At 34.0% G+C, this 15,100-nt stretch overlaps 1 protein-coding gene across 1 annotated transcript in view; it reads right to left on the minus strand.

The window, feature by feature from the left end:
• The window catches only part of LOC110098524 (ABC transporter B family member 25), a 53,284-nt gene that overhangs the window by 9,590 nt on the left and 28,594 nt on the right, over positions 1 to 15,100 (minus strand). The window contains exons 10-15 of the mRNA XM_020825381.2: positions 6,844 to 6,954; positions 6,616 to 6,760; positions 6,320 to 6,452; positions 6,145 to 6,220; positions 3,948 to 4,013; positions 3,682 to 3,789 (exon numbers count right to left, since the gene is read on the minus strand). Of these exons, the coding sequence (XP_020681040.1) occupies positions 3,682 to 3,789; positions 3,948 to 4,013; positions 6,145 to 6,220; positions 6,320 to 6,452; positions 6,616 to 6,760; positions 6,844 to 6,954 (639 nt within the window). The remainder of the gene's footprint in view (positions 1 to 3,681; positions 3,790 to 3,947; positions 4,014 to 6,144; positions 6,221 to 6,319; positions 6,453 to 6,615; positions 6,761 to 6,843; positions 6,955 to 15,100) is intronic.

Consider the following 15,100-nt stretch of genomic DNA (forward strand, 5'->3'; position numbering starts at 1 on the left):
AGATCCAATGGCATTAAAAAAAATCCCTCTAAATTAGGTTTGAGTTATAATACGTAAAAGATGTGCTGTTTAATTTATTCAAGCTTGTCATATCATTTAATATAGCATGTAAGGAATGTTTATTCAATAAATATTAGAAGTTCGTGTTCTTGCTTGTAAGTGAACTGCATTGATTGGTACAAGTCTTCTGTTATCTCCTATAGGTCAGTTATGTACACTACAAATTCATTGCTTCTTTTCCTTATATATTGGTGATATGCCTTCTTTTAACAAAATGAAGGATAATTATCATTAAAGAGCACTGGAAAGAAGCCAAGTGAAGCTCCTATCAAGATGCTAATAGCATAAGAATGGTCTAATGTATTTGAGTCAAAGGCTATGTTGCACCGATACGGATACGACACGATACGTATACGGGACACGTCAATTTTTAAAAATACAGGATACGGGTGCGGCGCGAACACGACATCATAATGTATAAATCATACATAAAAATTAAGAAAGCAATCAAAGCATAATATTTTAAATTACAAAAAAAAATGGCAACAACATCATTTGTAGCCTTGTAGCTTATAATATCAAAATATAAGCATTAAATGTCTAGTACAACAACAAAAGCATAAACATAAATTTTCTAGCACATAAAGTTTCAACTATTCAATAGAAGGAATGATATGATTAGCTTCTTCAGTGGTTTGTCTTTGAACTTCTATATCATCTTCAATAAATATCATAGCTTTTAATTCAAGCTCATCAAGAGAAAGATTAGTAATTTATAATATTCTCATATCATCAAGAGACTCAAATCCATCTAAAAAATGAGAGAACTTTGCTCGCAGCCGCAGAAGTAAATACGACGCATCTTTTTTTTTTTTCGGATTTCTTTTTGTTTTTCAATGGACACGTGTATCGGATACGCGTGTCCTTTTGAAATTAAATAGTATTTTTTAATTGGATGCGTCTTTGGCGTATCCGTGTATCGGTGTATCGGATACAGCACGCCTTCATAAATTGGTGTATCGGTGCAACATAGGTCAAAGGAGACATCTCCTGGCATTGACATAACTCTTTGAATAGATCTTCCCAAAACTATTGTTTGCCTGTAAGAAGAGATTTATCCAATAGAAAGAGTCTAAAGATGCTTCTAAGATTCTTAATTTGAATAGAGTTTCTCAAATTTCTTAAAGAACTGAACTCTAATCATACATTGCTAAGACAAAGGGAAATGAATGATGGATGTTTTAAAACAAAGACTAGAGGAAAAATTCTAATTTGGCTAAAGGATGCATATGCTTTTAGTCTTATATTATCACAACATTGTATATTTCAACACATAAGTACTAATATTGAGGTCAAAGCAAATGACTAATTTTCTGTCAATTTTAGAAACAGGTTGGGCCATTTTGCCATTGAAACAACCTACATTGTCACATCTAGATTGATGTAATGTTATTTTCTGATTAAATTCAACCACTTCAAGTGCCTTTTGAATCACTCCACAACCATACATTTGAAGATTCAGGGGCAAGACACACCCTTCAAACTAACTTGCACATTTATTCCTTCTCCTTAACACTACAGCTTTCAAGTTTTTACAGAATAAATTAGTTTCTATACTGATTAGTATTGGATTCAACAATGCATCCAGTGATTTCAGATTACCCATATAACTCATATCTATAGGACTAAATTTCAATTCTTCCATAAGTGAGTGGTAATTTTGAAACATCCATTTTATCATGCAATTTTGGATTTTATCATCTAGGATATGCCTCATCATCCCTTTTTTATTTGTTCATTTTTATATATATTTAATTTGCTAGAAATGCCACAATAATTATTTGAATTTAATTATGTGAGGGCTTCGGGACATTCTCGGGTCTCGGAATTGGTTTTGATGATCCTTGTTGCGTGTGGCCTGTTGATTAAGTGACTTGATTTTATTTTAAAAATGTTTTTATTCCTCTTGAAAATTCGGCAGCCTTCTGATACCCCCTCCCCATGAGGGGAGCTTCGGGAGGGACTTTCCCTTTCAAGTCCGACCAGTCGGAATATAGTCAACGGCCGAGGGCTTCGGGACGTTGATTGGTCCCGAAATTAGTCTTCAATCCACTCGGCCGGATCAGATCGTCAGTTGAGGGCTTCGGGGAACCGAATCAACTCCGAAAATTCCTTCAGTCTTCCCTTGTTGCAGTGCTTATTTGAAAATCCTCTCATTTCTCTCTCTCACTCTCTCTCTCCTTTTTTATTATTTAATTTTATTATATATATATATATATATATATTATAATACACATATAACAGATAGGAAGAGGGAGCCTGATCGGGCATTGATCGGAGGCAAAAACCGCACAGGAGTTGGCTGCGGGTCGACGTTGGGTGTAGGCATTGGCGAAGAGGCAACCGATGGAAGGTTAGGTTCAGTTTAGAAGCAGGAGTTTGGTCAGCGGTGAGTGTAGGCGGGAGGTCTAGATGTGTCGAAGGGGGAGGTGGCTCGGTCAAGTTTGTAGGCAGGAGGTCGGTATCGGCGGGAACAGGACGAAGTTGAAGTCGGATCGAGCGGCTGGAGTCCGACGTGTGGTTGGCATCAAAAGAGGAAATTATCTGTGCCTCCGTTCCTTCGTCCGTGAGTTTGAAGTCGTTAGAGCAGAAAATAGGGAGTGGGAGTTTGCGGCTTTTGTCCGTGCCTTCGAATGAACCAAAATGAGGTATTTTTTTTCTTCTATGCTTGTGAGGGAGATATGTTGAGAAGAGTGGGATCGTCGGAGTGGTTGAGTCGTGGGGCTCGATCGTGGGTAGTGGGTCAATGGTTGAGTCCGGTTGGAGGTTTTAGGTCAACACTTCGTTAATTTTGAAGTGCAGACTATTTGAGTCTTTATTTAAAGAGTCAAAGAATTAAATTAAGACTTTTAAATAGTTGAAGACTATTTTAATCCTTCATAAAGAGACTAAATCATTTTGGTCATTTTCTGTAAATATAAGTATGCATATGCATATACTACTTTATATGTTACACAATATAAGAATTTGAATTGAATCAAACTTTATTTTGAGCTGGCCATCATTGAGTTGGAGCATATAGATTTCAATTTCAAAGTTTATCAAAACTTATGCAATCTTAACTCCTCAGATTTTCAAATATAATTACCAGCTCTGGGCTCTTTCAACCGGAAGAGTTTGAGTCAAACTTTTAGTCATTCTTGACAGCTGAATCATGTTTATAAATTTTATCACCAGTGCACATCTGAGTCAGTATTAAGCCTTACTAGACTGATAGACTCTGTTCGTATTGAAGCAAATGAAGGAAATGAAATGAAATTTAAACAATTTATAAGTTGATTATACTTTATAGACAAACATTGATTTAGGCTTTTCAACCTCATATTTCATTTTCTTTCACTCAAATTCCTAGCATTCAAGCACAGCCATATAGTTTGGATGTGCTAAGAGATGATTTCAGACTTATAGAAACATACCTGCCCAACCAATATCCAATCTTAGCCACTTATCTTTTAAAAAATCACTAAATTAACTTAAAAGGACCAAAAACATATCCCAAACAGGATCTTGCATTTTCATAATGAAAACAACCAATTGATTCTCATCCTACTAATGAAGAATTTCAAGGGTTAGTGTTGCCTGGAAGCACTATAAATTATATGAGAATAGTTAAGAAAATACCTGTCGGTGAAGATACTGATGCGATATTTCCTCCAGAGGGACTCCATTCAATAGGATTTTACCCTTAATTGGGTCATAAAAACGCTCAATTAAGTTTGCTATAGTAGTCTGCAATAAACATGTCAATATAAGAACATGAATACTTGCATTTGGTTTCAGAAAGTAGAAAAGCTATATACACATAGGCAGGATAACTATATCAGATGGAGAAAAAAAAAAGCTGACGATGATTTGTGTACAAAATTGAAAGAAAAAAAAAAAATCACTTTTCCACCACCACTTGGTCCAACAAGTGCGATCTTCGAACCAGACATCAACCTTAAAGTAATGCCCTGCAATTCAAGAAATCATCTCAGTCAATTATTCTTAATTAGTTTAACAACCTTGCAAACTCAACACTAATATGCTGAAATCATTTTAAAATGTTTTATGACAATAAGGTGACAATCTCATCTTTATTCAAGCACTCTATCAAAAACAAAAGCTAGAATTCATTAAATAAAGAGTACGCTCATGTTACGCATCAAATAAGTTTTCAAGAGACATAGATACTACAGTTTAATCCCTATAAGTTAGAACGTCGTAGATGAAGAAATTTCATTACATAAACAAATACTCGTAAAAACAGTAGATATGCTTAATTTTATCCTTACATTGTAAAGAATCTGTTTTCATGATTCGAATTGTGATATTCAGACAACTTAATTACCCTCTATGCTGTCCTAGTATTTATTAAAAGCCAACCTTTTTTTAATGATCATTGCTCGAGGCTCCTCACTTAAAAATCTGTCTTCACGCCACAATAGAAGCAATATTACCGTTATTCCATGCCGCACTCAGCTTTCATAATAAGGAACAAATAAAAAGCACCGAATACCAAATCCAAAGATGGCTCATAACAAGGAATAATTAAAAATCACAAAATACCAAATCAAAAGATAAAAAATGCAACATAGATAGTTGCGAAGCACAGAAAAAACAATTAAGACATTTAGCATCTATCTTCTTGACTCCATTCAATATAAGAAATATCAGTTTTCACACCATTAACTGCACGTGATGGTACATAATATCCAGATTGAATCATATGTCACATCCTGAAATCAATGAATTGTTAAAATGTATACATGCGAATTTTCAAAAAATCAAAGAGAATATTTTCAAACAATAGTGGACGCGTAATAGAATAACCTTCTACGATATTCCTATTTCTGAAGTGTGCCATTGTTTGTTTTCCTCTAGGTTTTCTAAAATACTATTTTGAGTACCGCTCTTATATCAATTGAAAGTTCGATAAGGATGTTAAGCCTAAGTGAACTTATCCCTAGGCATACCAAGAGGGGTGTGAATTGGTGAATTTAAAAACTAATTGGTAACTTCAAAAAACAAAGATGATATTTTTTTCGTGTTTTTCAGTATTTGGAAACAAATAACAATTATTACTACATGCAGAAGCGAACGAATTTACCAAATCATCAAAACAAAGATGATATTCTAATCAGTAGAACAAAGCATTAATCACGATTTTTCACCAAGCAGTTAATACAAAATTAAAATGCAAAAAAAAAATAATAATGCAAAAATAAAAAATTAGAATAAACACACCAGAGATTTATAGTGGTTCGGTCAAACAATGACCTACGTCCACTCCCCAGTGTCATCCACTCCGAGTATTGCACTATCACTATAATGTGTCTTCTTTTGCCCCCATAACAAGGTGGAGAAGCCCTAACACAACTCACTTTTTGTGTTTTTTAGTATTTGGATTTTATCATACGTAGATCCTCCTTATTCTCTCTATATTTCTCCATCAAACCTCTCAATAAATGTATGGCTTCCATAGTAGACCTACCCGGCATGAATCCAAATTGATTTTGAGATACATCAGTATCACGCCTCAACCTATGCTCCATAACTCGCTCCTATAGCTTTAAAGTATGACACATTCACTTAATTCCTCTATAATTCGCACTCCTGTGCATCACCTTTATTCTTAAAAATAGGAATTAACACACTCATTCTCCACTGATCTGACATCTTTTTAGTCTTCAAAATAGTATTAAAAAGTTTAGTAAGCCAAGAAATTCCTTCATCTCCTAAGCATTTGCACATCTCTATTGGAATATCATCAGGTTCAACAGCTTTTCCACACTTCATTTTCTTCAAAACCTCTCTAATTTTGGCAAAAATCTTTATTTTCATTTAGGGTGATATGGTCACTAAAGTCAATCATATACAACTCCCTCTTTAGTTTTAAAGTATGAACCATGGCTAGAATGAAGTCAAAATTAATAATAGCTAGGAATTAAAATATTTCTTCCCAACTACCTTTGAAGTTGGCAAATATTGCGGATAGTACAGGGAGACTTACCCTAGAGCTTGGCATCTTGATTTTGCAGCCTTGACAAGATAAATATGCAATCAAGGTAAATAAATCTTAAGCTACTAGCATTGAATGCTCACCTTCAATACCATATGACTAGGACGAGAAGGATATGCAAACCAGACATCATTAAGTTCCACGTCACAATCTTTTTCACTGTAACAAAACAAAATATGTAATAATGAGGCTGTAGAAATAAATATGGATCAGACAGGACTTATATTCAGTAATAAAGTTTTCAGTATTTTGATTAACCTATTAGGACATTTATCACCAGATTTTGGCATAGAGGACACGCGATCAAGAAGCTGAAAAACTCTTCTGCTTGCACCTGCAGCTTTCATTGCTGTTGTATACAACCCTGACAGGGCAGAGACTGATGAACCAACTGCAAGTGGACAAATAACGGATATAAGAAGTCATCCAAAAGGTTATAATATGTAAACAACAAGCATCTATGAACTTCAGCATATGAAGTTCCACAAAGTGCAGATCAATTTTTTTCTCTATTTTATATCATAGCAGATTTTCATATTGCTTCATAAAAATACCTGTAAGGCTGTAAAGGATGAAAGAAGTTAGGTCTCCAGTTGTCATGGATCCCTTTATTGTGAGGTTGGCTCCATACAAAACTACAATGGCCACAGACAACGTAGATGCTGCATTCATTCCGCCAGCAAAAAGACCAACAACTTTCTGAAATAAATTCATTTAAAGTTCAAAATCTATATATCTCATCTACAAGTGTAAGAATGAAATATCAAGCACACACAACTCACGGCTTGTTTGAGCCCAAGGTTCAAAGTCTCATCTACTTTAGCTGAATAGCGTGAAATTTCATATTCTTCCTGAGCAAAAGACCTCACAGTGCGTATGGCTCCAAAAGATTCCTGCACAAGGGAATCATATAAGAGCTTAAGTTCTCATTTCATTTGCCACATCACTTGTTTCTTAGAAAGTGTATTTATAACAGAATAGTGATAACCTTGGGGTGGTGGGGAGGTAACAGTCAAGAAGAGGGAGTTTTTTAGGAAGGTTCATAATTTAGAGGGAGTTGTTTAAGAAAGATCCTAAATTCCTAATTAAAAGAAATTATTTAAGAAGCATCCTAATCAAGGGGGGATTTATTTCGGAAAGTTTCCTAATTGTGTTAATGCAATTTATGAAGTATTTAATTGTTCAGGAAGGTTTCTTAAAATATGTTTAATTGTTTAGGAAGGTTTCCTAAATCATGCTTAATTGTTTAGGAATGTTTCCTTAATCATGTTTAATTATTTAGGAAGGTTTCCTAAATTATGTTTATGTTGATTAGGAAGATTCTATTTATTTAGAAAGGTTTACTAAATTATGATTATGCTAATTAGGAAGATACTAATTGTGTTATGGTGTTTTAGGGCAATTTAAGGGGGAGTTTGTCTATGATTAGGGAGGAGATTACTGAGTTTTTTTTCCTAGTGTTTGTTATGAGTTCCTAGCGGCGTCTAGGGTTTGTGGTAGAGCTAATCTACCTCTAGAATAGTAAATCAATTGTACTTTTGGTTTATTATTTAAGGATAAATAAGAAAATCAGCCCTATCTTTGTGTTCCTACGCTGTTCTTCTCTTTTATTTGCTGTTTCTACTTCTAAGACATCAAGTAGTTGAAGAAATTCAGATGTTGTACAACAACTGGAACGCGCAAATAATTCTTCACGTTTACGAAAAAAAAAGGAAAATCAAATGGAACTTTAACACAAAACATGTAAAGGCTACCCTTTTCATTAAGGTGACAAGTTAGAGCCATATTTGATTACTTTTCATTAAGGGGATAAATTAGCGCTAAATTGGATCAATTCCACATAAGATAATTGTACAACAAATAATACATTATATGCAGAAGCCTGATATGAAACAGATAGCTCAAAATATTCAAATCATCCATTTATTAATGTTATTACCTGTCATAGTATACTAACATGAACCTCTAAACCTCATCACTTTATTGATCTAATATACTTATTTGTGCCTCCTAAATTTGTTAATGTTGATGAAGCTAACCCAAGAAGATGGGATGTTGCTAAGGATAACAATTTGTTTCATAGAAAAGCCCAGCAAGATTAGCATGGATATCGAAGCCACGTAGATTTCAAGGGACCTAATTGGCATATTGACTAGTGGTTAGAGAAAACCAAGTGATATTCTGATGCAAGCAAAAATTAGGAAGACCCTAATTTTGCAAGCATACTAAAAGACTTCCTAGAAAAATAAGAAAATACAGAAATTAAGACACAAACATACTTAAATTTAAAAACATAACATGACACTTACAAACTTTTGAAATAAAAGTCATAAACTTGCTTTTAAATCGCTTGAGAAAAAAGATACAAATTAGGTGGTCACTTGCGGAGAGAAGAAAGAGGTAAGAAGCACGAGACGAAGAAGAGGCATAGCTCGCAAGCTATCCTAGAAGAAGGAGAAAGGGATACATAGCTCGAAAGCTATCAAAGAAAACCCTCAGGTTTCTTACAAAATATCCATAATACTCTTTTTATGCTTACAAAACATCACATATATATATGAGAAATGAGGCAGCCAAACAACCCAAAATACCCCCAAATAAATCAATCAAAACAGGGGAAATAAAAGGCCAACGGGCTGTCCAAGAGCAGCAGCCATTGGCCACACAGGGAGCCCAGGGAACAGAACAGGCAGCCAAGGGGGAAAGGAACGGGCACCACATGGAGCCGTAATAGGCAGCCAAGGGGGGAAGCAACGGGCACCATAGGGAACTGGAACAGGCAGCCACAAGGGGGACAGGAACAAGCACCAAAGGGAACCGAAACAGGTAGCCAAATTGGGACAGGAACGGGCACCCCAAGGAACTAGAACAGGCAGCCGAAGGGGGGAAGAACCAGCCATAGGAAGGAACCAGGGATAGAGAACCGAAGGGGAGCAGGTGGGGGAATGAATCTAATTAATTTCAATTAATGAGCTAGAGCACAGCAGCTCACATCAAAAAATCGGACAGCCAAGACCAAACCGAGAACCAGTAGCAGCCCAACTGTGAGCTTGCTAAAGCGATAAAACACGTTGGGAACTAGTGCTCAAAGTGATGTGAAGATGCTGCCCGTTAAACAAGCACAGGGTGAGGTGGCTGTAGCAATTGATGGATGAGGAAATAGGACATATGGCAGAAGATGATCATGGGATTGAGGCAATGTCAAACAAAATCATAAGTCAGTTTATGCTATGGAAAGTAGTTGAATGGGAGGAATGCTTTGATACTATTTTTCTTGGACCGTAGGAGGGAGGTTGAAAAAGAAATAAGACTTAATTTTTAATTCATCCAATACAAGCCATATCATATTTACAGAATATGGTTTGTAGAACAAGAATGATCAAATTAACTTGAATTCAAAACTAATTCTATTCAAATCCAAAATAATTCAAATTCAAACTAAATATTATCCGAAAGAATATTTAATACTGATTAAAATTGAAATAAAGAAAAAAAATCTATCTTAATGAAATATTTGAAATAAATCCAAAACATAATTTTACATGCTACATCTCACCCAGGTTGGCGATGTTCAGCTAATGCAATAGGTTCATTGATCAAACCCTTATTGGGCATATGCTTCAATGAAAACATAGGATGGATTGTAATAATAAACCTAGCTTTATTACAAACTTTTGCATAAGATAGCTCAATCAAACCTTTATTGGGCATGTCTTTCGATGAAAACATAGATTGTTTTGTAATAATAAACTTGGTTTTATAATAACCTTTTGTATAGAAGGGGCATTGGTCAATCCATTTATTCATTCCACCAATTAACCTCTCAAATTTAATAGTTCTACGGGTCAAAGAACTATATAGTCTAAGAAAATTAGAGTAGCACGCAATCTCACACATTGTTAATGAGTGAATATCATACACTCGAGCACGAGTCACCCCCCTTGCACGATTCAGGGGAGAGAAGGATAATGGAAAATGGGATTCATCAAGCAAAACTTATTTGTATTAATGGGAGAGGGCCTTGTGCATGGAATGTGGGGAAGATATGAGAGAGAGAGAGAGAGAGAGAGAGAGAGAGAGAGAGAGAGAGAGAAGATGTGTGCTAATTATTTGGTTAAAATAATAGTTATTAGAGAAAAAAAGGGTTGGTGATCAAAGCAAAAGAACTAAGAAAAGGAGATGTAGAAAAAAAAACTGCTGATAGCCTATTAAAGTCGAATCCCTCAGGAGGAATGTTTAAAAGCAGCTCTTTAATGCAATCACTCCCTCTCCCTCCTATAGGCCTCCTAAGACATCCTTAATAAATGCACCGCCCATGCCTAACAGGTTTGCCAAGAATCAGAGAGCGTGGAGAGGATGGCTAGAATATTACATGTCAAGACATGAGATCAGTAAGTGGACATTTTTATGTGCCATTTTGGAGTTGGGGGGTTACATTAACATGCTACTATGGGGGACATGCAGGACTTAATTTCCCAAAGTAATGCTAGTTTAAGCAGATGTTGATTTGGGAGGTTGGCTTTCATCCTAAATCAACTGGCAAACCTAAACGAGCCGAATCTCATGATATATTGAATAGGCTTCTTTTGAATGACTTTGAAAGTATTATTCAAATTTTTTTTAGAAGGTAATGTTAAAAAATCCCAAATTTTACACCTTATTCTTTGCACCCCTAAAAAATGACACGTATTTTTATTAAATTTTATATTTGATAAGGATCATTCTGATAATTAATTAAATTAATTTTCATATTATTTAATTTGATTATTTATTTTATTAATTTCACTATTCATTCTATTATTGCACTGTAGCACCGAATCCAATTCCACCAAAACATGTATGCATCGGTTGATGTAGGAATGGAGGGTAGAACTTCCCATCACCCTCATTCTATCAGTTACAATTAGTGGAAATAGAGGGCTCACGTAAGGGCAGCGCCAAGACGAGGAAGGGATTAATGGGATGAAAAGGAAGGAGAAACTAGGGTCTTACGTAAGAAAAGTAGAACTTTGTGTATTCTTCCGTAAATCAAGGTTAAAGTCAAGTTAGTATACCTCAAGGCTTGTACGAGAAGTAATTTTAAGGTAAAAATATTATCTTGAGCAGGAAGTTAATAATATGATTTAATGCAAAAAATATATTTTTAGATTGTTTAAAAATGAAAGAGGATTCAAGAGACCATAATGAGAAATTTTATTACGTGGTCGATCATCTGTTAGATAAGATACTCAATTTTATTTCAAAAAATAAATTTATTTGAACAATTGAGCATAAATTTGATAAATCAAACATGCACATAAGTTATATATAATGAAATATTCTTCACATTAAAGTATAGTTTATTAGCTTATTTAAAATGAAAGGTGTATGTATTTAATGTTCCAAGAAATGAAAATGGATCATACACACATCAAGATGCTCAAAAATAAAATTGAATGATCTTTATGAAATGTTGTGTGTATGAATTGGTTGGCAAATATATATATATATATATGCATACTATCGTTGCACACTGTCATTGTCAAGTCCCAAGTCTCGAATGAGAAAAGTGAAGGGTTGCGTCAGATAGTTCACAGCCAGCATGACATGATTCCTTTAATATATTGTATAAATGCTAGGGCGTTCCCTAGATGCGACGCGTTGTATGACCTAAATACAAAGAGAAGTGTGCAAGGGTCACTACATCAATGCTCGGGTGCAGGGATAAATAGCAAGGCTTCCCACATCATTGATGGATGTAGGCAAAGAAGGCAGTTTGTGACGCTAAAATTATGATAGGAATTTGGAATATAGGTTCTCTTAGTGACAAATTAATGGAATTAATAGATATTATAATTCATAGGAAGATAAATATTCTATGCATTCAAAAAAATAAATAGGTTGGAGAGAAGACTAAAGAGATTGCTGGTTTAGAATTTAAACTGTGATATTCCGGTAGGCGTCGTATTAGAAATAGTGTAGGTGTAATTATAGATAAGAGTTTGAAAAATAATATTGTAAAAATTAATAAAATTGAAGATATAATTATAACTTTAAAGATTATTGTTAATGTTAAGATTACTAATATTATAAATACTTATGCACCTCAAGTATGTTTGGATATGTATTCAAAATTAAATTTTGTAATGACTTAGAAGAATTAATAAAAAAGATATCTCTTGAAGGAGTTTTATTAAAGGAGATTTAAACAGACATATTGATAGAGAGACAAATAATTTTAAAAACATTCATGATAGCTATGAGTTTGGGGCCATATTAAAATAATTATCAACACATGATTTGGAGTTGGTTTAAATAATTTTTTCTAACAAAATTTGGAGGCATTATTTTTATGGGATAATATGTGAAGTGTGCACAAATCATAAAAGTTTGAAGTATATTTTTATTTAGAAAGTTGAATTTGAGACAAAAAAAGATAATTAGAGATGATTAAAAAAACTATAAACTTGATATACAATATTGTCCTAGAAAGGTAAAGTAGATATGCTGAGTAGAAAGTCTAGTGGACATACAAGCTAGCTAATAACACAGAAAGTAGAATTGATCAGAGATATTTAAGCTTTACAATTAGAGATTACAATATAGAATGACCAAAGCATATGCAGTTTACATTAGATGATTGTACACGCTACTCTAAAGGAAAGAATAAGTGATGCATAGAAGGGCTAAGATGAATATCAGAAGTTGATCGATCAAGTTCAAGTAGGCACAAAAAAAAATCCAGTATGGATGAGAATGGTGTGATCAAAAGTAATTTGCATCTTTGGATTCTAAGTAATTCTGATTTAGTTCAGGAAATTCTACTTGAAAATTTTTACTCGGGCTATTCAATTCATCCAGATAGTACCAAAATATATAAAGATTACAGTCATTATTTCAATAGCAAAAAATGGAGAGTGATATAGCTGAATATGTGATAAAATATGAATCATATCAAGTGGTGCAAACTGAACATAAGAAGCCTAGTGGAATATTATAGTCATTGCCAGTTCTAGAGAAGAAATAGGAAGATATAACTATTACTTTTTTTTTAATAAGTTTTTCCATATCTAGATAAGGGCATGATTGTATTGGGATTGATTAGCAAAATCAACACACTTTCCGCCTATTCGTCAAGCTGATTCAGTTGTTATGTTGGCAAAGATATTTATAAAAGGATTTATCACACTCCATGAAATTTCTAATGCTATTGTATCCAAAAAAGATGGCAGATTCACATATAGACTGTGAAAGAGCATTCATAAAAGTTTGAACAATAAATTATATTTCAACATAATATTTAATCCACAGAAAAAAATGCTAATTAGAAAGAGTTATTCAAGTCTTAAAAGATCTGATAAAACTAAGTATTTTGAAGTTTGGAAGTAGTTAGAAATATCACATTTTATTGATATAATTTGCTTATAATAATAACCACCATACCAACATAAAACAATAACTCATGAGGCGTTGTATGGCAAGCAATACAAAACTCAACTAAGTTGGTTTGAAGTTGGAGAGAGATAATTAATAGATTATTTTCCCCAAAAAAAAAAAAGAGATAATTAATAGATTCACAGCTAGTGGATCAGGTTACCAAAAAAATCAAGATAATCAAAGACATATTAAAGGTTTCTAAAATCATTAGCAAAAATATAATAACCCAAAGCATAAAATAGTTAAACTTTTAATTTGGTGAATGTGATCTTAAAAGTTAGACCTATGAAAGGATTATCTAGATATAATCAAGAAGGGTAGTTGAGTCCTACATACATCAGGCCATTTGAAATAATTAAAATGGAAAAATTTGCCTATAAATTAGTATTATCGATAGATATGTCCACAATATATAATGATTTTCATTTATCAAAACTCTGAAAATGGCTCACAAATGAACTTTAGAAAGTATCACAAGAAAAAATTGAGGTGCAAAGAAACTTATATTAAAGAACAATAAAGAATAATCTAATATTAAAGAAGTGAAGTGAAAAAATCTCTTATGTCAAATAAATCAAACAAATAAGTAATTTAGGAAAAGGATGAAGATATGAGACAAAACCCCCCTCACTTGTTAAGCTGATTACAAAGTAATCAAATTTCAAGAATGAAATTCAATCAAGTGACGAAGAATTGTAATATAAAAAATTTTTAAAATGTAATTATAAAAACTCCAAGTTTTTATACCTCATTTTTTTTATTTGCTCCTCTTAAAGATAGAATGTGAAATGAGTATGTACGTGAAAATGTTGGAATAGCTCCAATGGTAGATAAAATTAGAGGTCGCCTTATTGATAGTTTGGACCTATGCTGGACCGGACCGGCCCGTTAAACCGGTTTAACCACAAACCGGCCGGTTGCGGTTTGCTTCAAAACCGAGTTAGCGGATAATCAGGTTTGAACCGTTCGAACCGGCAGTTCGATTGCCTAACCGTAAAATCGGTCCTGGTTTCTGATAACCAGCCAGTTCAGCTATAGCTCATTTTGAGTCGTTTAGTGAAGATCAGATGGCTTAGATCAAAGAAGGCGAAGCTTATACTAAATAGTAAAAAAACCGTATAATTCATTCCCGGTATCACGTATCTTCCTCCCTATTCTTGTTTGGAGTATCTTCTTCCCGTCGCCGTCTCCTACTCGCTCGCGAAGCCAACATCGAACCGAAGGCTTCCCTCTCATGCTCAACTCCTCCTCTCTGACCCAATGTGAGTCCTTCAACTCTTCTCTTCGCATTCGGTACTCACCCTTGTATGCTCAATCCAAGCTTCTTCTCTGTGACTCTGATTCCTACATAACTTCTATTTCTCTTTCCCTAATGTTGCATCCTACTTGTCATACTATATTAGCATTACTTGAGGATCAAGGGAAAGATTTGATTGGACCCATTAGGATGAACTTAACATAATCTATCTCAAGAAGATTCCTCTAACATTGCTCTTAGGATTTCTTAGGAAGATCTTATAAAAAGTACAAGAGGTCCTAGAAAAGTGTTTTAGAATTAAAGCCTACAAAAGATACATTTCCTTGGGAAAAAATAAATGATTTATCAGGTCTTAAGACAACCTA

Source organism: Dendrobium catenatum, unplaced genomic scaffold, assembly GCF_001605985.2.
Source record: "Dendrobium catenatum unplaced genomic scaffold, ASM160598v2 fragScaff_scaffold_133, whole genome shotgun sequence".
Taxonomy (NCBI): Eukaryota; Viridiplantae; Streptophyta; class Magnoliopsida; order Asparagales; family Orchidaceae; genus Dendrobium; species Dendrobium catenatum.